This window comes from Scophthalmus maximus, chromosome 8 (assembly GCF_022379125.1).
Source record: "Scophthalmus maximus strain ysfricsl-2021 chromosome 8, ASM2237912v1, whole genome shotgun sequence".
NCBI lineage: Eukaryota > Metazoa > Chordata > Actinopteri > Pleuronectiformes > Scophthalmidae > Scophthalmus > Scophthalmus maximus.
Genome location: NC_061522.1, coordinates 6096907 through 6117477, shown reverse-complemented (window position 1 = coordinate 6117477; position 20571 = coordinate 6096907). Strand labels below are relative to the sequence as shown.

The following is a 20571-nucleotide window of genomic DNA, read 5'->3' as shown; positions in this document are numbered from 1 at the left end:
TAGTGTTTAAGTTTAGTGTTAAATCTTAAATTTGTAATTTTTACAGGTGCTTATTTGGCAGATTATTTCTTTGGCTGGAAGCTGTAACCCCTTTGCAAATGACCAGACTTTATTCGTTTTGGTACAGATTAAACAAACACAATACAATGTGTTAAAGGGGCAGTAAGCGATTTTGGAGAAAGATTGTTTCTTGTGGACTTTTTGGCTGCACTGGTCGGGGGCTCGACCTCTTTACAGTGCACACGCAGAACCGACGGCTAGCAAGAAATTTACAAAAAAGTGCATTGGACTAAAATTGCTTACTACCCCTTTAATGAGTAAGTCTAAGAGTCGGGTAGAGAAGATGGGCGGATTATGTTACCCTCGGACAGAGGCTAGTTGCTAAGCTAAGCTAACTTGTCCCTGGTTGTTGCTATGGGAACAGTCTAACTTCAACACCTCTGAGCATCAAAAGTCAAAAGTCCGTTCCGATTTGTGTTCAGGATCCTAAGGTTTATGCTCACCGGATGTCCATGGGCTGGTGTGACAAGCAGACACCCTCCTACGGGGCCCTGCTCTTTGACCCCTGACCGATACCGAAGACTGGAAGACTCACACTGTGAAGGGCTTTAACAACTCACACCAAAGTACAAGCAGTGTCTTTCGAGTGACCCGTACCTGATCCCCAGCCCATCTGTAGGAGGGCAACCTACACCCGTGCCCCTTGCCACCTTCACACATTCCTCACAAAAGGGATGTTTCTATCCCCCCCCCCCCCCCCCCCCCCGCCAAATGATCAAATTGGTTTTTACTGAATTATTTATAAATGAGGATTGTGGAACAATTTGAGAACATCTTGATTTCACTTCGCTGTGCTGCTCTGGGCCCAACATTTATCAAAGTAAGGTTTGGAATTTGAATTTCAATAGAAGCAAATGTTCTTCACTTTTACCCTTACAAGGAATTTTACCACTATCAAACGTCTAATGACCAAAATGAACGCTCTATAATCGACAGATGCAACTTGATTTGGTTTTTTGGGTCTTGTGACTGTACAAAGTATCCTCAGTCAGGATGAGAAGGGGTAGTTTTAGCCCATTACAGTTTATACGTTTGATCTAAAAATGTAAAGAGTGTTACACCAATTTAACTAGACGTGCAAAGAATATGAATAAAGCTGGCACTGAATTTGTTTCCTAATAATAATAATATTCCTAATAAATTTGCTTGTTCATGGAACGTAAATATAAAAAAGGGCAAACGAGCTTGATCTTGAAATATGGGTTCGGGTGTTTCTTCTTTTTCTCCAAACTTCCTACGACCGTCAAGTTCTCCACGACATGAACAAATTGCCACTCTGGAAAGGAGTCATGGATCATTTGCCTTTTGGCCGTTTATGTGGTGAAATATAATCTCACATACCTTCATCTCAGGAATTTGAGGGGTTACAACAAAAAAAAAGAGTCAAAAAGAAAGCCCACCCCTCTGGATTTTAGCGACGGTGGAAGTGGGTTAGCCGGTGACCCGCAGTGACCCCTGGAATACCAGACATGGGCTCGAGTGTAAATAAAGGTTTGGCATTCATTCACAGTTGTGACACCACAACAAGGACACTTTTTATTTGGAGGTGTAGTCGTGTAGTTGCGTGCCCCCGAACAGACACAGACTTTGCGCCAAGTTCAAGTATGCTTCAAGCCGGCCACAATGAGCCACGAAAAGAGGATTTGGTTCATAGCTGCTTTCTATAGTTCAAATCATGGGGGGGGGGTCATCAAAAGTATAATCAAGCCTACATGGTACAAGAAAACAGATCCCCAAGATAATCATATGTCATGTGCCGGATGTATGTGACATCATTTCTTCCCTGACACTATACAATGTTTGAGTTTTTCTTCTAAGAAACTCCGTTCAACTTGAGTAAATGTAATTGAGGATGGGTTATTTTTCCAGATGCCTCTGACCAGCCCCCCCCAAAAAAACAAACAACACATGCACGGGTGAACGCTATATCGTTTTTTCTAGAAAATTAGAATTTAGTGCAATGATTCTCCTGAAAGCAATGGTTACCATCTGAGAGGCCACCACCTTCGTGGTGCTTTGGTTTGGAGCTACGTGCGAATGGCCCCCGGTCCAGAGAGCCTCGATGAGGTCGATCAGGAATACTTCATTCAAAACTGGTCCTTCTTCCCACTGAGACCTTCATTCGTCAGGAGCGATGCAGTTTTCAGAGTGAAAAAAATGTCCACATCTTCTCTAAATCCACTTGGCTGCTGTCATGCCTGGTTCACATTATGTCCCAAACACTCTTTTTGGTTTTGCTGTTTATGTCCATGTCATTCGCGAACAACACAAGCAAACGTGCTGTACATGCGCGCGATAAAAGAAGTAGTGACAAATGAACGGTGTGCTCAGTAGCGCTTCGTCAGAGATGCTTTCCCCCCGCAGCGAGAGTAAAAGTCTTCTTGATGGAACATTGAAAACAGAATGCTGCATAATTACATCTTTTCACTTTCAGCCGCGTCCTTCTTAATGAGACCAGCACAGCTCGAGTACTCGTCTTTTTCACGCTCGTATGTAATGTCTGATCATTTCATTTCACCAGACTGCCAGTTTTTATTTTATAGCGAGTAGACATTTTTGTTCCTGCGCAGAAGTAAATGCTTTTGTCAGAGTGCCAACCGGCAATTTGAAGTAGTCTAGTGGACCCACGAGCATGTCATCATTGCTTTCCTGTTGTTTTCATATGAAGAGGGCAACATAAAAAAACCCAACAACAACCCACATGCTGAATTCTCCTACAAGGGGAAACAGAGGAGAGCAGCCTGACTGCGGTCAGAGGGAATCACAGAGCCCTTCATTATTCCTAACTGCACTCCCAGAAGACAGTGTGTTAGCCCCGACTTCCAGTAGCGTCAGGACCTTGTGTGTGTTTGTGTGTGTGTGTGTGTGTTTCAGCCTAATGGTGTGCGGACGCAGATGGAACAAGCCCGAGGCGGTACATATTAAACCTGCAGAGTCCTGCTGAGAGGAGGCGGAAAACTACCAGAGTTATCCTAAACTCTTCGGGGAGACAGATCACCGCACCAACACACACACACAGACACACACACACACACACGCACACACACACACACCAACATACACGCACACACACACACACACACAAACACACACACACACACACACAAACACACACACAAACGCACACACACACACAGACACACACACACACACACACGCACACACACACACACCAACATACACGCACACACACACACACAAACACACACACAAACGCACACACACACACACACACACACAAACGCACACACACACACACACGCACACACACAGAGGCCTCGCATTAACAAAACGATGGGTCCCCGATTTAATGGCGAGGGGCTTCTCCAGCCTCAAAACTCCGACAACCAAACGTGCTCCCGCTCCGATGGTTTGACGTCCTGCTTGTATTTGTCACAGACAAAACGACACTCCACCTCGAAACTCCACTCCCGCACACACGACCAGAGAGCAAACACGGCCATGCTTATCTTTCCCCATGTGGCGCTAAATGAAACAGTCTCCAAATCTTCGCTCGACAGTCACCCCCCCCCCCCGGTTAAATTATAGCGATGGCACAATATTGACTTATAGTGTTCCAACCAAAACATCACCCCCTGGCTCTGACGCATAGCGCCAGATGTTACACATGCCCTATCGGGTGTCACAGGCAGTATATACAAGCCCAAATATAACATTTATTCAGATCCAGCCCATGCATGGTGGGGGGGGGGGTTTCAAGGCAAGGAGGGACGGACGTGCTCCGTGTCAAGATGACTGTTGTGGAAGAAAAAAAATTGAGGGTTTACTGCACAAAACGATGCATAATATGCTGAAGAATAATTACAATAATAATAATTTCATATTTTACAATCATCTAAAACTTGTTGTAGTGCGTGTATAAAAACACAAGGCATTGTTAAGTCATTGCTCTTTTGGTTTGGTGACCAACTCTTTAGTTTGCACCAGAATTCAGACTTTCCAACGCAACGGACAGCGTGAGGCAAACTATCACGTCAGTTCAAATGGATTGCAGCGTTTGAGAAACACCAATTGCGAATTCGACTCACGAATGAGTCACATACTGTACAATCATGTTCGCCATCAACCATGCACCGTCGCAAAAGATGTTTCTTCGACTCGTGATCAACCAAATAATCAGGCCGGTGCGCGCTGAGATGTCCGATGTGTCTCCAGCAAATGAGTTGCAAGACTTTAACTCTCACACTCGACAACATCCACTCTAAAGAAGATCTTATCAACTGCTACAGACAATTTAATGTGAAAAGAATTCCTTGTCTAAAATATGTCATTTTATTGTGAATAAACATTTTTTTCCCCCTCCACAACCATCTGGCGACCCCAAGAAATTATCTCGCGACCCCTGCGGGGGGACAGGACCCCCAGGTTGAGAATCACTGATCTCGACTGCCAGGTTCTCTTGTATTATACTGTCGTACATAAGGAACGTGTATAAATATATATATAAACAACAACTTGCGGTGTCTATTTGTTTGGTCTTCTGTTTTTTTACACACTGCCTTTATTTACTGTTTTCGCCTTGTGTACAGCAGCTACATTACAAAACACAAACAGAGTCGCATTCCTCTTATATTCCAGTAAACCGAGTTGTTTAAATGCAAACATGCTTTATGCTTCTACACGCTGCAGATTATTCTCAAAGTGAAGGGATAAAATGAGCTCCACATGGGACACTGGGCGTACTTTCACAGACCTGGGAACCCCCAGTGCACGCACACGCACACGCACGCACACACGCACGCACGCGCACACGCACACACACACACGCACGCACACACGCATGCACACATGCACACACACATGCACACGCACACACACACACACACACGCGCACACGCACGCACACACACGCACACACTCCATGACTTCAGAGGACATTACATAGACCTACATTAATATCCTGGACACCTTATACCACAACTACTATTTGCACGTCCCCGACCTCAACCTTGAGACACGACTAAAATGTAATGATTAACATCATGGCGACCCCATAGGGAAGACACGTCCCCACAATGTGCATTTAGGATGTAGGTCCCCACAACAACAGCAATACCTGGACCACACACACATCACACACATCACGCACGCACACGCGCGCGCACGCACACACACACCGAGCCTTTTCCGCCCGTCTCCCACATCTGTCTACGGCCCTAATTGTTTAATACCTCTGCCGGTTCAACCTCCCTTCGCAGCCGAGGCACTAATGGGTCCAACGAGAGCACTGCCAGCCAGCGTCTCTGATTCTTGTTAAACTGAGTAAACCGACGGACCTTTCACCAGTCAGTGGATGAACTCATGCCGCACATCACCTGTGTTTATATTCCACACGGTGGTTGTGGCTGGATTGTGTTTATGTGTAAGTGTGTGCAGAGGATGGCAGAGCGGTTGGGGGACGGGGGACGGGGGGGACGGGGGGGACGGGGGGGGGGGGGGGGGGGGGGGGGGGAGACTATGTCCGTAGTTTCTTCAGGGGGCCGAGGAAAACTCGGTCTGTTTCTATCAGCCCTCTGTTCTTAATTTATAAATGCTGTTCGAAAAAAAAGTCCCATTGTTTTCGAGCTGTGCATAGCGTCAGCTCTGATGAGTGTAGAGCCAACACAAAGACTCAAGGGGAGGACTGACGCTTGTGTCAGTTTGTACCTGCGCCGTTTACGCTGAGGCGGGAAAAAAAAAGGGAGACGCGTAGGTCGGAAAAACTTCACCCCGAAGTCCGTCATCCTTCTGACAATGGACGGAGCCTTTTTCGGACTAGGAGGAGGAAAAAGCTGTCAGTGCCACCTCATCCACGCCGTGTCAGACACAGTTGTCTGAACCTGAGGTTAGGGGATAAATCTCCGCCCTCAGGGCCAGGCCTTGACATTCTGTTCCCAGATGGGGCCTCCCCCGCTGTGGACTCTGCCCCAAGGGGGCCTGGCATCTCAGCCGGACCCATCCATCACAGGAGAACCAGGCCCCTCGTACTGGGAGTGGAGGTCCCTGAAGGGAGCACCTGCCCTCGCGGTTTTTCGCCCTGTGGCTAAAACGGCACCCAACCCCACGTCTACTCCCTCGCTGCTTTCCTGAGAGGTTTAGAGGTCGTCTGAGGGTGTGAGACGAGCGTACGTGTCCAGAGACACTTTTTCTAAGGGTGACATTCACACTCAGGTCTGTGGCCGAGTCCATTGGGACTCACGTTGCACGCAGGTCAAAGGTCGTGGTATTATTAATGTGAACAGGAGGCCACCCGAGCTACAGTCAACACATCAGTACAGGAGACAAAGGCAAAGAGAAACAACACCTGAACCTGAATTTTAAGAAAGCGAAGAGCAGTCACCTTAAAGAAATAGAGGGAGAGAGCTACTCCTTCAATCCGAACAGCGTTCATACAAAAGAATCATACTCCTCCATCTGTTCCATATATTGTGGCCAAAAAACATCGCTGATTTGATTGGAGCCAAATGTGACGCTTGGGGCTCCCTCGTACATCCAAAGACTGTTTGACCCTCCTTCTCCATCTCCTCCTCCTCCTCCTCCTCCTCCTCCTCCTCCTCCTCCTGCCCAACACCAACGAAACTGCCTCATCCCTTTTCACCACTGGCCTGGTTCAAGGGGCTCAAGGCCTCACGTTGTGTGTGTGCTTAAAAAAAATAATTAAAAAACCCCCTCTACCAAGCAACGAGCCAGTCCCTACACACGGCGTGTTACCATCCCCACTTCAAACTCTTGTTTCCAGCTCTCAGCGATCCCACATCATGTCCGTATTAATTTCCATCAGGCGCGGCAATGCACTCTGGCAAATATCGTCCCACACAATTGTCAAACATCTGAAAAGCATAGAGAGGATGTTCCACATGGTTATGATAAAAGCAGAGGTAAGCTTTGGTCACTGAGCAGTTTACTCCCCCCTCCCGTTCTGCCCTTTATCTGTTACCATTAGAAATGTCTGTAGGGAGGAAAAAAATGGCTGTTTTATACATAAATGCAAAAATTGGTGCCCATTATTGACAAACCATGACAATGAACTCTTCTTTCGTCTGCTGTCAGGTGTGTCGCCATTTGTTTTGGGACAAATAGGTCAGGTAAAAGAGAGAGAAAACTGAATTTAAATTGTTTCCAGCTCACAAATGAAGCACAAAGCATGATCTCTGCTTGACAATGTTTCAGCAACGCATAAAGTAACATCAAGTTTTATTTAAAAAATGATCAATAACCTGAGAATAGGTTGCTTGCCCGGAGTCATTTATGACACTAAAGGTAATGATTTATGTTTATGTTTGACTATAACGCAAATGTCTCGACAAATATCATATTAATCAACATAAAATATTGTTTTTAAGACGTTCCAAACTAAAACATTTGAATGAATGGTTATAGTCCTCTCTCCCTTTAAAAAGGTTTTATATAGCACACTCATAAGTCAATTTCTATTCATCAAATACTTTGGTTTCATGAATAAGAAGCTGCAGAACTAATGAAATCAAATCCATCTACCTCAACAATGCAGTGGAGGGCAGTGATGGGGAAGGGGAAGGGGGACGGGGGCGTGTTGCCTCAGGTAGCGCTGAAAAAATAAAAGCCATACAGTTCGATCAAGATCCAGTTTGAGTGACAGAGCAATGAACCGTCAAGGCTTATCAGAGGCCCAAAGTGACAGGACTCTACGACTCTGGAAAGTGGCGGCAGGAGATGTATTTTGTTGTGGCATATTTGATAATCTGCCAGTAATTATGCACCTTGCCGCACGGCATTTCGTGATGTGGCTGCAAAAGTTGAGCCATGATTTTGCCTTTTTATTTTGCCAGACAAAAATTGTTAATAAGGGAAACGTCATACCTGCTAAAAAAAAAATCACCATTATCATTGTGAGCGTATTAGCTCGCCGACATAAGCATTAAGCCGAATGCAGAACTACGTGCATGTCTTATTTCCAACGAAGCCTGCTTTCGTTTAACGGGAGAAAAAAATTCTTAAATGTTTCGTGTTTTTTTCCCCGAGTACAATCAGCCACACAAAGAGTTTGTCTACACGGAACAGTCCAAAACTGGAGAGATTTTTTTTTTTTGATTGAAATCAGGAAACTGTTTGATCAGAGAATAAATAAACATTATTTCTGAACCTGACCAGCCGCTGACGCCAGCTCGCCGTACTCCGCAGTTTTCAATGCGTGGCGCGAGGGCGCATTTTGACAGTTGCCACAGATGTACTGAGGTTCAACGACCCGGCCCCCTGGGTTTTCGACCGGCACGCGCCTGCGGTGCTGCCGCTCTCTTTAGCTCACGAGCAATAGGAAAGTACGCACAACTAAAAAAAAAAAAAGGCCCCTTTGAAGACGGCGGGTCGGCAGAGCGACCTGATCATGATGTTTTCATTTTTGCAGTCTGCGTCTAAACCATGTACCGTCTTTCATCTTGGCGGGCTTCGGAGGAGCTGTGACAGCTTCACTTGCACCAGGTACACAATTTGCAATGAAAGTCGCGTGGTGCAAATACGTGTTATTCACACGAGGGGTCTTTCTTTCTTTCGTGCTGTGAGTTAGGTTGAGTCCAACAATGCACTGTACCCCTCTCACCGATCGACGCGGCGGCTTTAGCTCGACATAACTGCACGAGTGAGGTTACACACAGTAGACAGAGATATGTCTACTAACGTATTTTGTGAGGTTAAGGGCAAATCCCATTATCCTCAGGCACTAACCCTAACCCAATTAAGCAATCCATCAATAATTCATCACAAAATGAACTTTAACTGCCACGACTGCACTTTCCCACTCCACTCCACTTTATTTTCTCTGCCAAGTGAATGTAACTGAAATTCATATCGATACAAGCCAGGAATCTCGACGCAGAACGTATTATATCAGTACGATGCAAATCCAAGCCAGGTTAAGAGCACAGCTGCGTTGTATTTGTCACTATACGCCTCCTCGTCCAAGTGACTAGATACTATCATAATAGATGAGAATCTTTTTCTTTCTTGTTTTGGAAGGAAAGATGGGGGTAGTACACAGGAGTGCAGGTGCTGCATGGGGACCCGGGGCCCCGGGGCCCCAGGCCATGTTAATCAGCCGCCTTGAGTATTTCATTCGTCTGCCTCATAAAAGGATGAATGATCCAAAGCATAGCATACAGAATGCGATCGTCTCTGTCCAAAAACCTTTTCCATGTCTGTGTAATTGCCAAAGAATATTTTTGTTCTTAAGAGCCCCTGACCTCTCGCCTGACTGAGTGACAGGGCAGTATTTGATTAAGACCCACAGAGCGGCTCTGTGTAGCAGTGAGCCGCGAGAGCTGCGCCCAGACACGGAAGCTCGTTTGGTTTCGGATCTCCTGATACGGCGAGAGATCTCGTCCAACGTCGCGATCCCGGGGGCCGAGGGCCTGCTGAAGACACAAACACAGACGAGCGTGGAACTTTTCAAAGCCCACTTAGGTGCAGCGCAGTGACTGAGCTGAGTCAATAAATAATTACGCACCTATCAGCGACTACATACGGGGCGCACTTGGCCGGCGTGTTCCGGGGGGCCTTGGTGTTTATTATCTTTCACGAAAACTATCTGATAAAGACTTTAGCTCCTCAGCTTCCTCGGCTCATGTGTTCCGCCCGGGGGCGGCACATTTGGATTCACAGCAGACCAAGTGGAGCCATGTTGAATCGCTTTCTATTTCTCCACTGTTCTTCTCGGAGGAGCAGAAATTCTTGGATGCTCAGGTCACTTGTTTTCCGGCGGGCAGAGGGGGAAAAATTGTGAAACCTCCGAAAAGCCTCCGCTTACCGTGCGCAATAGGAGATAAACACGGTCACTTTACGGTCCGTCCGTAAGGGTTGTAATGGGGTTGTTGAAGAAGATTGGTGGGCAGCAGTTCAGTGGCAGAGATGTGCGATCATCACCAGGGTTGTTAAACCCTGACAATTTCTCCAAGATATGGCCACTTTGGAGAATGGATACCATTACAAAAAACACATTTGAAGAGAGAGCTCATCAGTAAAACATTCGGCTTCACACGGTTACCTCTGATTGGCAAAGACTAATGTTAATGAGCTCCACTTCCTCCCACTGAACAAATATGAGGCCTAAAAAATTCTTTGGGACCAGTTAGTGGAGTGAAGCTGCGCTCTCAAGGTCCCCAACGATTCATACTTTTTATGCTCACACTTTTATGATTATTATAGTCTTGACCACAAGAGTACTTTATTAGTACTTCTATAAAAAGAAATCCTGTCTCTGAATATGACGTATACATACAAAAATTAAATTCAAGTCACTGAATCATTAGCTCTTAGAAATCTGTCAATCATACCTTTGAAACACTGAACCTTGACAATTTGATTGCAAATTTATTCAAATTAACACTCATACAGTTCCCTGGATTTTGAACATAAAGTGCTGTTTATTGACACACTGTCCGAATAGTGTTCAGTCAGCACAAACAAAAAAACAATCACGGGGGAAAGAAACAGTTTCTACCCAAGAGAGGAAGTAAAACATGAATCCGTGAAAAGAACTGTCCTAGAATTAGAAAAATATAATAAGTTCTGTTCATCATGGTATTTTATTGGCTGAATTCATTAAAGAAGAGGGGGGGTGAAAATGGGCCTGATTTCAAAATGCATTTTTTATTTTTATTATTCCAGGAAGATAGACTTAACCACAAAACTATTTTGCCTTTCTTTGGTTATTAAAGTCAAACCAAGTGCAATGAGAAAGTGTTTCATTTTCTGCATATATATATATATATATATAGACACGTTTACAATAAAACGTTCAATAATTAATTGCTGACTCGAACATCTGCTCTCATTCAAAGAGGTGCATTATAAACTATAATGCCAGGCTGTGTTGAGGCTTTTTCCAGATATTAGTTTTTATTACAGAAGCAAGTTATGAATTCGACCACAATCTAAGTAATTAAATGACTATATTACCTTTGTATGACAATTCTGTCTGGTACCACTCCCTTGAAATCCAGACCCATGAAACCTAGAGTCTGAAACCATTGACAAACCGGAACAATGTTGGGAATAGGTCTCAGACATTATTGTTTTGCAACTGTACAGTTTCCCCTTGAAATCCCCCCCCCCAAAAAAAAAACAAACAAAGGGAAAGACCATCAGATCATGAAGTGAGTTCCTGTCTACACCTGTATTTCTGCCTCCAGGAGGCTCGCAGTGAGGGGCCCTGAGTCAAGTCTGATCCCCCCTACCCCAGTCTCGGAGACAACTGGCGAGGCATTGGGGGTCCTCATGGTGAGAGAGGACAGCGACGGGGAGAAAGTCGGTGTCATGGCTGAAGGCGTGAGTCCCGTGTTCCTGGCTAAGGGAGAATACGCATTTCTGCGGCAAGAGCGGTTCCTGCTCAGGCTCGGCACGCGCCCCGGCTTCCGCGGGGGTACAGTCCTGAGGCCGGGCTGAGCCACCCCCGTTATCAGGGGCGGTGGGTACATGAGGCTACTCGATTCGCCTGCCAAGTCCTCGCGGCCTCCCTGGAGCTCCTCGTCGGGGAGCATCCCAATATCGGTGAAGACGGATGCCAGTGTCTGGAAGCACGGCTCCCAGTCCAACAGGTAGTCCCAGTTGTAGCCGCTCTGCAGCTGCTCCTCTATACACAACAGAGCGGACAGAGAATCTGCAGAGCCGTGGGCTTCGGAGTGGGGAGCGTACCCTTTTGTCCCCATGCTCTCCTCCAAATCCCTCACCCTAATAATAGCGGGAAGTAGCCCCTCACCGCCCCCCTCCTCTTTGAAGTGGTGGAGGCTTTCTGTGCTGGCCATTCCGGAGACCAAACATTTACCGATTGATAAAACATGCTCGGCCCCTACATCAATAGACGTAGGTAAGGCAGAGGCTGGGATCTCCACTGTCTGGTTGCCAATCAAAGAATCATCTCCTTTGCGACAGGGGTATTCATTGATCCACTTGATCTCCTGGTCCTCGGCTGTCTCACCTTCTGCTGATCCACGGCCGCTCGAGTCCGACTGATTGTATGAGTTTGACGCGTCGCTCTTGGTCACCACAATGCTGGGCCGTTTGATCTCTTGGAGAAAAATTGCTCTTTGCATTTGGCCATTGGAGCCACCAAATGAGCCCGTGCAGTGGTTCAAGTTCGAGGCGATGGCCGCAGCCTTTTTGATCCTAGCTGCTTTAATCTTGTACCTGAGGACCATGCCCACAAAAAAACCGAGAACAAGGAGGAATGTGGTCAGCGAGGCAGTGAGGCTAAGCATGTGCGCATCAAGGGGAACCCCGGTGAGCGCTTCTGCGGAGCTGGAGATGTTGACGAAAACCAAGCAGGTTGTAGACTTGGAGCCGAGTCTGGGACTACCTGCAGACACAACCAGCTCCGCTGTATCCTCACCAGCGAGGCCTCTTCTGCGAAATACAGGACCTGACACAAAGATGGCGCCAATGGTTTTGTTGATTGAGAAGAATGGTGAAGAGTTCTCCAGGGAGTACTCCACCATCCCATCCACCCCTCCATCGTGGTCCATCGCCATCACGTAACCGACCGTCTCTCCGGGCTTGGCGTTTTCTGGCAGCAGGAAGTGGTACTGCTTCTGGGTGAAGACGGGACTGAACTCATCCACTCCCTTGATGGTCACCTGCACTCTCACTGTAGCTGCCTTGTCGCCTTTGTCCCTGGCTTCCACTACAAAGCAATACTCGCCTTCACGTTCGAAATCAAAGGTCTGTCTGGTGTGAATGTTGCCCGTGAGGGGGTCAATGGCAAAGGCCTCCTTCCTGTCGGGGCTGCCACTACCATAGTCCATAAAGCAGGAAGATATGATTGAGTAGGTGAGCTGGCCAAAGTGGCCTAAGTCTTTGTCAACAGCGTGGACGGAACAGGTGTGGGTGAATGCCGGCATGTTCTCCAACACAGAACAGTTGATGGTAGGAAACACGAAGTATGGAGTGTTGTCGTTTTCATCCAGCACTGTGACAAAGACGACTGCAAAAGCAATGTTATGTTCTTCGGATGATTCGCCACCATCCGACGCTCTGATGGTGAGGGTGTATTTTGAGTCTTCTTCATAGTCAAGCGAGTGGTTGACCACTAAAAGGCCAGAATGAGGGTCGAGCTTGAGGTGACCTTTGCTGTTGCCGGAGATAATGTCGTACCGCAGTAGACCGTTGGTTCCCAGGTCACGATCTTGAGCACTGACCTGGACCAGCCGAGAACCCACTTGGCTGCTTTCACTCACATGAGCATGGTACTCCGCGCTCGAAAAGACAGGCGCGTTGTCGTTGCAGTCCGTCACAGTCACCATGACGACGGCCGAGCTGTTCAGTGGAGGAGTTCCTCGATCAGAAACGCTCACGGTCAGTGCGTAGCTCTCCGTGGTCTCGCGGTCTACAGGGTTACACAGAACGAGCTTTCCCGAATTCTTCATCTGATCATCAACTTGAATCATTTTGACTTCCAGACAGAATCGCTTCTCCTCATTCCCCCTAATGATGGCGTAGTCCATATGGGTATTTTCAGGGCTCCAGTCCCGGTCCTCTGCGGACAGTGTCAGGAGGGTGGTGTCCGTGGGGGTGTCCTCTGGGACTGTGAGGGTGAAGATGTCCTGGTGGAACAGCGGCGCGTGGTCGTTGGTATCTAGGATCAGTATGTCTATCGAGGTGACGGTGGAGTGTGTGGGATCGCCTCCGTCTCTTGCCTCAACCAGGAGGTGGAGCACGTTGCCGTTGGTGATGGCCTTTAGGGGCTTGTTGGTGAAAACTGAACCTGCAAGACATAAATGTGTTCATGAGTAAATGAATTTCTAAGATGCGTTGATTGCGTTGCAATTGATCCAATGAGTGAGTATTGTGAAATGAGCTGTTAGTAGGGAGGAAATAATCGACTCTTTGCTAAGCCCCCTTGCTCTTGAGCTTTTGGTTTACACAAATTCTTGATGTGTCCTTGATTTAAGGCAGATGACAACCAGTGCCGTCAGACTGTATTTGCTAGCAAGCTAATTAACTTCTTTTTTTATCACAAATATCATGTTGCAGGCTGTCAGATATTAAACATTCAATGTCTTATTCCTCTTAAATCTTACAATGACACTCTGGAAATAATTTAGCTTTAGTCTCAGCAATGTAAAACTATAAAAACTCCTTAAAACAGATTTGTTTTACAAATACAGAGATTATCCCTGAATTTTTCTCTCTCTCCAGAATGAGACCAATAAAAGAGGTCGGCTCGTATGAAGATACATTGAGAGTTTAATCAAAATCTCCCCCACATCATTTGATGCCACAACGCAACATAATTTCCTGAGTGACATTAAATGAATTCCATGTGCAGACTGTAAAAGAAAATGTTCTTCTTGGATGACAATGAAGTGTTTGTCCATCCGATTTATTATTACACTTCACTGCTGCCATTTAAAGTGTTCTCCAGGACTTTTTGCTCTACAGCGGCACCATTTATTGTTTTATGAAACATAAAGGCTTTGGAAAACTGAAAGGTACAGTGCTGCAAAAAGCACCATAACGAATTCTGGGATTCTATTTAGAGAGCTTTTGTCAACTAGCCCGAATTCAACATTGATACAAATTTCAAAAATACGTTAGTGCTCCACGCAAAATTGGGCATGAATTCTTTTTTCTCTTATATTTAAAATAAAATCAGAAATCACACACGGGTGGAAAAGACGAGCGAGTACTGAGGAGTTGTGGTTCGAGACTTATCTTCTGTCTTTGGCTTTAGGTTTTTTTTTTTCAAAGGGAGATAATAGGACAGGCACGACTCATTTAAATCACTTTATCCAATATTTCAAAAGTATAAACAATGGAGACATATACTGCTACCGGCAGAACGAGAACTCTCAGTAACCTCTGGATGCCGAGCTGCTCGTAACAAAGCAAAGACTTTCTCTGTGCCCTTTTCTTTGGCGTGGGCCACCTAACCTATGCCAAGAAACTGGTTTTCATAGAGAAAACAAGATGGATGAATATGAAAATCAGACCGCCAGACAGTCATAAGTCATGGAACTTGTAAAGACTGAAGTAGTTTATCTTTGACAGAAGAACTACAGCACATTTTGGATTATTGTCTTGTTCCTCCTGGTGACTCAACATCTACCCTTTCTTTGTATGTATATACATTAATGGTTTGCTATCAGTGTGATCCACATCAGAATCATTGGATGATTTCTTTTCGAGCAGTTAAGACCTCACCATTGTTGGGCTGGATGTAAAAGCCTTGTAAAGGAGATGATAGCAGCCTGTAGGTGATCTCTCCATTGAGCCCAGAGTCTCTGTCGGTGGCCGACACTGACACGACCAGCGTGTCTGCAGAGACCAACTCGGACACCTCCACCTTGAAGAAAAAAAGGAATAATGAGACACATCTGCAGCACGATTATGGGACATTCACGTGGTTAGAAGGTTATTGATTAACACTTCATAAGCATGCATTTTGGAGAACAACTTCTTTTTTTTTTTTTTAACCCTTAAATTCATCAAGAAGTATCTGGCTCAAAATGAAAAACGAAAAACATGCAAAACTACAGACATAATAAACCTCAAGATGTGGTCAGGGGGTTGTGGGGTTTAAAAAATATAGAGCATTTTAGAGGTAAGAGGGTTTAATGATAAGAATAGTTCCATAATTGGACATGATATTGACCCATATCAGGTACTAAAAGTCAGTATATTAAAACTTCTGCCGCTTTGATTTTCCCTAGTTTTGTCTAAATTGGTCTTTTGTGAACTCCCAAATCTAATATAGGGACAGAATATACCTATTTAATAACTTTGTCTGCGGTTGATGTAAGTGAACAAGCCCTGCCGAAGGACAATTTATATTATCCTTTCATGGATGGACAATCTGGCTACCCCAAAAGTTATATCCTTATTAATCTATTTAATACAACAGTATTAAACAATTGATTCAAAATTAACTACAAAATATGAATCCGGCATACGTCGTGCCTTGTTAGAAAGTTGTTCCTCCTTATCATTCTATGTGTGCTTACATGTATATATATATATATCTGTACCTGGTAGGAGACCTGGGCGAAGACTGGAGCATTGTCATTGACGTCAAGCACTCGAACTCTGACCTCCCCGGTGGTCTGGTGGAGGGTGTCGGATGCCCAAACTGTCAGCGTGTACTCTGTCAGCTCCTCGTAGTCCAGGGCTTGTGTGAGAGTGACCACGCCCGTGTACCGGTCGATTGCAAAGGGGCTGTCGGTGCTTCGGTTGTCCGAGAAGCTGTAGGTGATAGTCGAGCTCAGGTCCACGTCGTTTGCAGTCACCTGGGTGACCATGTAGCCAGCTGGCAGGTCTAGAGAAAGACAAAAGGAGATGTCAAGATACGCACACAAATAGCCAGAAAACACGGCATCAGTATAGACGCTTATGAATATCTATGATTAAAATCGTTCAGAGTGCAGGGCCGTGAGGTTTGGTCTTACTCTCTGCTATAACCACTGGCTCCGTGGGGGGGATGGCGGGGCTGTTGTCGTTGACGTCCACCACTTGGACCCTGATGGTGGTGGTGCCGCTGAGTGGAGGGTTCCCCCTGTCTGCTGCCTGCAGAACCAGCCTACAACATAACAGACAGAGTAAACACATGCTTGCGCTCAATCAGAATGCATGTTATTATTGACAGTGTATTGATTTATGATACCCGGCCTGAAATGCATCAGTTAGAGCACTCTCATTATTAAAAACGTTAATAATGAGATTCTGAATTCATCTTTATCATTTTCTTTATTTGTGTTTTCTAACATTTGTTTTTAGTTTGAATTTAACTACTTCTACCCTGTCAGAAAATCTGTAATTTGCCTTTTTAGGCATATTAATGTGTTTAGATATGATCGACTGTACGCTCTTGCTTGTGAGAGCTTTGTTGGACGTAAATATTTTTCTTATTCTTAAAAACACACAGCAGTGGTCAACCTCCCATTTAAACTTAATTCAAACTCGTAAAGAAGAATAATTCCATTCTCTTAACAACGATAAAACAATTATTATTTTACCATTCATCACATACTTCAACGCCCATGTGCCCTGGACAGTGTGCCAGTGGCTGGGATACAGGCGATATTAAATGCCAACAAAATAATTTGTTGTGTTGTATAAAAATTTAACATTTTAATGGACTGGACTCTATAATAATTTATCTGACAATATGGAAAGATAACTTGACTAAACTAAAGAAATAAAGAGACTAAAGAAAACATACTAAGCAGAAGCGATTCTGAAGAAGAACTTTACTAAAGTGACATAACAAGACATTCTCGAAATCCCACACATGCTACGACAGATTAATTAACGCGACTTAATGTGCGAGTTCGTCTTACTTGTACGATGGAGTGATCTCGCGGTCCAGCAAAACGTTGGTCGCGAGGATCCCTCGCACAGAGTCCAAGATGAACGCATCGTTGTGGTTACCGGACACGATGGAGTATTCAATCTGCCCGTTCATCCCGCTGTCGGCGTCCGACGCAAACACCTGTGAAAAAGTATGGGAAGTGGTCGGTATTAACGGGACCAACGATCGGAACAGGGAAACATAGGACACATGGGTTTACTACTGAGATGGTGTACCTGCATTATGTAGGTGTTGTGCACTTGCCCCTCCCAGACAGCCGTCCTGTAACCGCCGTGTTCGAACTGCGGCGCGTTGTCGTTGACGTCCAGCAGGGCGATGGCGACCCTGCAGTGAGCCGTCTGCAGCCCGTCGTCAGCCAGCACCACCAGCTGGATGTGAGGGCCCGCCTCGAAGTCCAGAGAGTTGTCCTTCTGCAGCCGGATCTCACCTGCGCGACCGGGAGTAGGACGGGACAGAGGCCAAAGTGGAGTGTTTTATTTTAAAATACAGCAAACTCCATTCCAAAAATAAGAGTTTGACACTGGGTGAGACATGGGACAGAGAGAGACAAACATTCGCTCTCACATTCACTCCTACGGAGCAATTCAGAGTCTCTTTTTAACCTCTCGGACTGTGGGAGGAAGCTGGAGTTCCTGGAGAAAGACCCGTGCAGACAATGAACAAAAAGACCCCGGTGGGCCAGAAGGTTCAAACAAGGAACCTTCTTGCCGGATGAGGCGACAGTGTGCTAACCGCCACACCAGCGTACCGCCCCTCCTTTTTAATCAGATAAGGGGAAAGCAGTGGAAAGGAAATGTGTTGACAGAGGCACTTTTAGGTTGACGTTTTCGCGGTAACCCAAGAATTCCACCCTGTGTTAGTAGAATATTGTATATTTAGGTGTCTGCGTCTACTCCATTTCTTTATGTAGACATGAACCCAAAAAAAGATTTGGGCTAGAGCAAGATAAAATCAGGTTAGGGCAACAATCATAATTCGTTAGGAAATAAAAATCCAGATCAACCAGATAAGTGGAAAGGATATTTCTGCAGAGAGAGAAATGGAAACTGAGAGACTAACACGACTGGATTCAAAGCTCTTATTATTGAGACATAAACACCGATGAGGACTTGAAATGAAGTTATTTTCTGGAAACTTTTGTGGAAAGTAAAATGGATGAGTGAATGAGAATTTGCGTTATTAGCATAACTTGAACCATAAAGGCACGATGTTCTTGCAAACTAATAAGAAGAATGCAATCTGCAAATCATAACCACAGAACTTTGGATGGATGGCAAGAAAAATAAGGAAAAGCAATGTTGTTTTTTGTTGCTGTTGTTGCAACATTTTCACATGTTTCTTACCTGTGTGACGGTTAATGGAGTAAACGTGATTCTCGTTGCCGCCGAATATGGTGTACGTGATCCTCTGTCTGCTGTTGGTTTGCTCACTGGCCTCCACTTTGGCGATCCAAGTGCCTTGACAAAGAGAAAGTGAAAAGGTTGGTGAGGGTTTTTTTTAAATGGCATCAAGTGGGGAAACAGAAGGAATAAAGGTGGTGAAACCTACCAGCTCGACTGTTCTCCTTGACAGTAGCGTTGTACACTTTGCTTGTGAACTGCAGCCCTTCGTGTTCTCCCTTCAGGTGGATGAAAACCAAGCAGGTGGACGTCAGAGCCGGTCGTCCGCGGTCCGAGGCCTCGACCTGCAGCTTCCTCCCGGCGAAACCCGCTCTCACTCGCCTCCTCAGGGAAATCTCCCCCGACTCGGCGTTGACGTCAAACAGGTTTTCTTCGTCGGACAACGCGAAATGCACTGTCCCGTTCTCACCCTGGTCGGCGTCTATCGCTGTCACCATGGTGACTATCTGGTTCGGTAGGGTCCTCATGGAGACCCACGCGTTGATGGGATTCTGGTCGCAGACCGGCGCGTTGTCGTTCACGTCCTCCACCTGGATGGTCACGGACGCCATCGAGCTCAGGGGTCCCTGGGTGCAGCCGTCCGTGGCCACGGCTCTGAGGGTGTACTGAGCCCGGTTCTCTCTGTCCAGAGCCCTGGTGGTGCGGATCACTCCCGTTGTGGCGTCCACGGAGAAAGCCCCCTGGCTGCTGTCCTCTGTCAGGGAGTAGGTTATGTCCCCGTTGGAGCCCTCATCGGGGTCGAAGGCGCCGACGCGCAGGACCTCGGCGCCGACGGGTTGGCCCTCGCTGACGGAGGCTTGGTAGCTCTTGCGGGCGAACGCGGGGACGTTGTCGTTCTGGTCCAGCAGCAGTAGCTGCAGTTGGGTGGAGGAGCTGAGGGGGGCGGGGCCATAGTCACGGGCCTGTATGTCCAGTGTGTAGTTCTGCTTTTCCTCGCGGTCAAGGGCCTGCGTGGTGCTGACAACACCCGTGTGACTGTTGATGGTGAAGCGACCTCGGTAGTCTTCGCCTGGAGGTCATCAAAGAAGTAGTGACATCCAACGGTGGACAGGAAGGGTTAGATTCCAGTTTATCACAACTTAGGTCGTATTTTTCTAGATTTGCCCATTGGTCAGACAATTGTAAGGGTTGTAAATTATTAATTTGGCGGTCAAACAGATAGGGACTGTACCAGAAATGCTGCAAATAATTTGCCTCATTGGATGAAAAAAACGTTGCATGCACAACTACAGAAAAGACCTCAGCTAGTCTGTTCGTAACGTAGTCTACGGTGGGTGTTTCCAATGGACAGTTTGGGTGCTGATTTCACGATTTGGCTTCATTTTCCCTTCCAAAGGTGTTTAACCGATCTCAGCAAGCAACTTGGTGAGTGTCATGTACCGCTGTGTTCCTCACCTAGTATGGAGTAGTGTATGGTTCCATTTTCTGCGTGGTCGGGATCGGAGGCCTGGGCGGTGTGCACGACCCCGGGGGGCAGGTTCTCCGGCAGGCTGATCTGGAAGGATGAATGCATGAACTCCGGAGGGTTGTCGTTGTCGTCCAGCACAGAGCACTGCACCGTGGCCGTGCCCGTGAGAGGCCGCGCGCTGCTGTCGCGAGCTTGGACTGAGGACGAGAAGAAATTCACACGTACAATCGCTGTTTTTTCAACATAACATCACACACAAATATTGGCTAAAGCTATCTTAGGACAACACCAGGGGTTCCATGACTGATTTATATTGATTCCTTGGCATTTATTATTTTATTAGTCACAACAGCCCTGATTTTTTTCTTTTT

At 46.2% G+C, this 20571-nt stretch overlaps 1 protein-coding gene across 1 annotated transcript in view; it reads right to left on the bottom strand.

Moving 5' to 3' along the window:
• Nucleotides 1-10381: 10381 nt before the first annotated feature.
• Nucleotides 10382-20571, bottom strand: part of dchs2 (dachsous cadherin-related 2) — a 29008-nt gene continuing 18818 nt past the window's right edge. Inside the window, exons 12-20 of the mRNA XM_035638041.2 lie at nt 20188-20397; nt 18941-19801; nt 18736-18849; nt 17608-17819; nt 17361-17512; nt 16470-16600; nt 16053-16339; nt 15229-15370; nt 10382-13789 (exon numbers count right to left, since the gene is read on the bottom strand). Of these exons, the coding sequence (XP_035493934.2) occupies nt 11199-13789; nt 15229-15370; nt 16053-16339; nt 16470-16600; nt 17361-17512; nt 17608-17819; nt 18736-18849; nt 18941-19801; nt 20188-20397 (4700 nt within the window). The 3' untranslated portion in view covers nt 10382-11198. The remainder of the gene's footprint in view (nt 13790-15228; nt 15371-16052; nt 16340-16469; nt 16601-17360; nt 17513-17607; nt 17820-18735; nt 18850-18940; nt 19802-20187; nt 20398-20571) is intronic.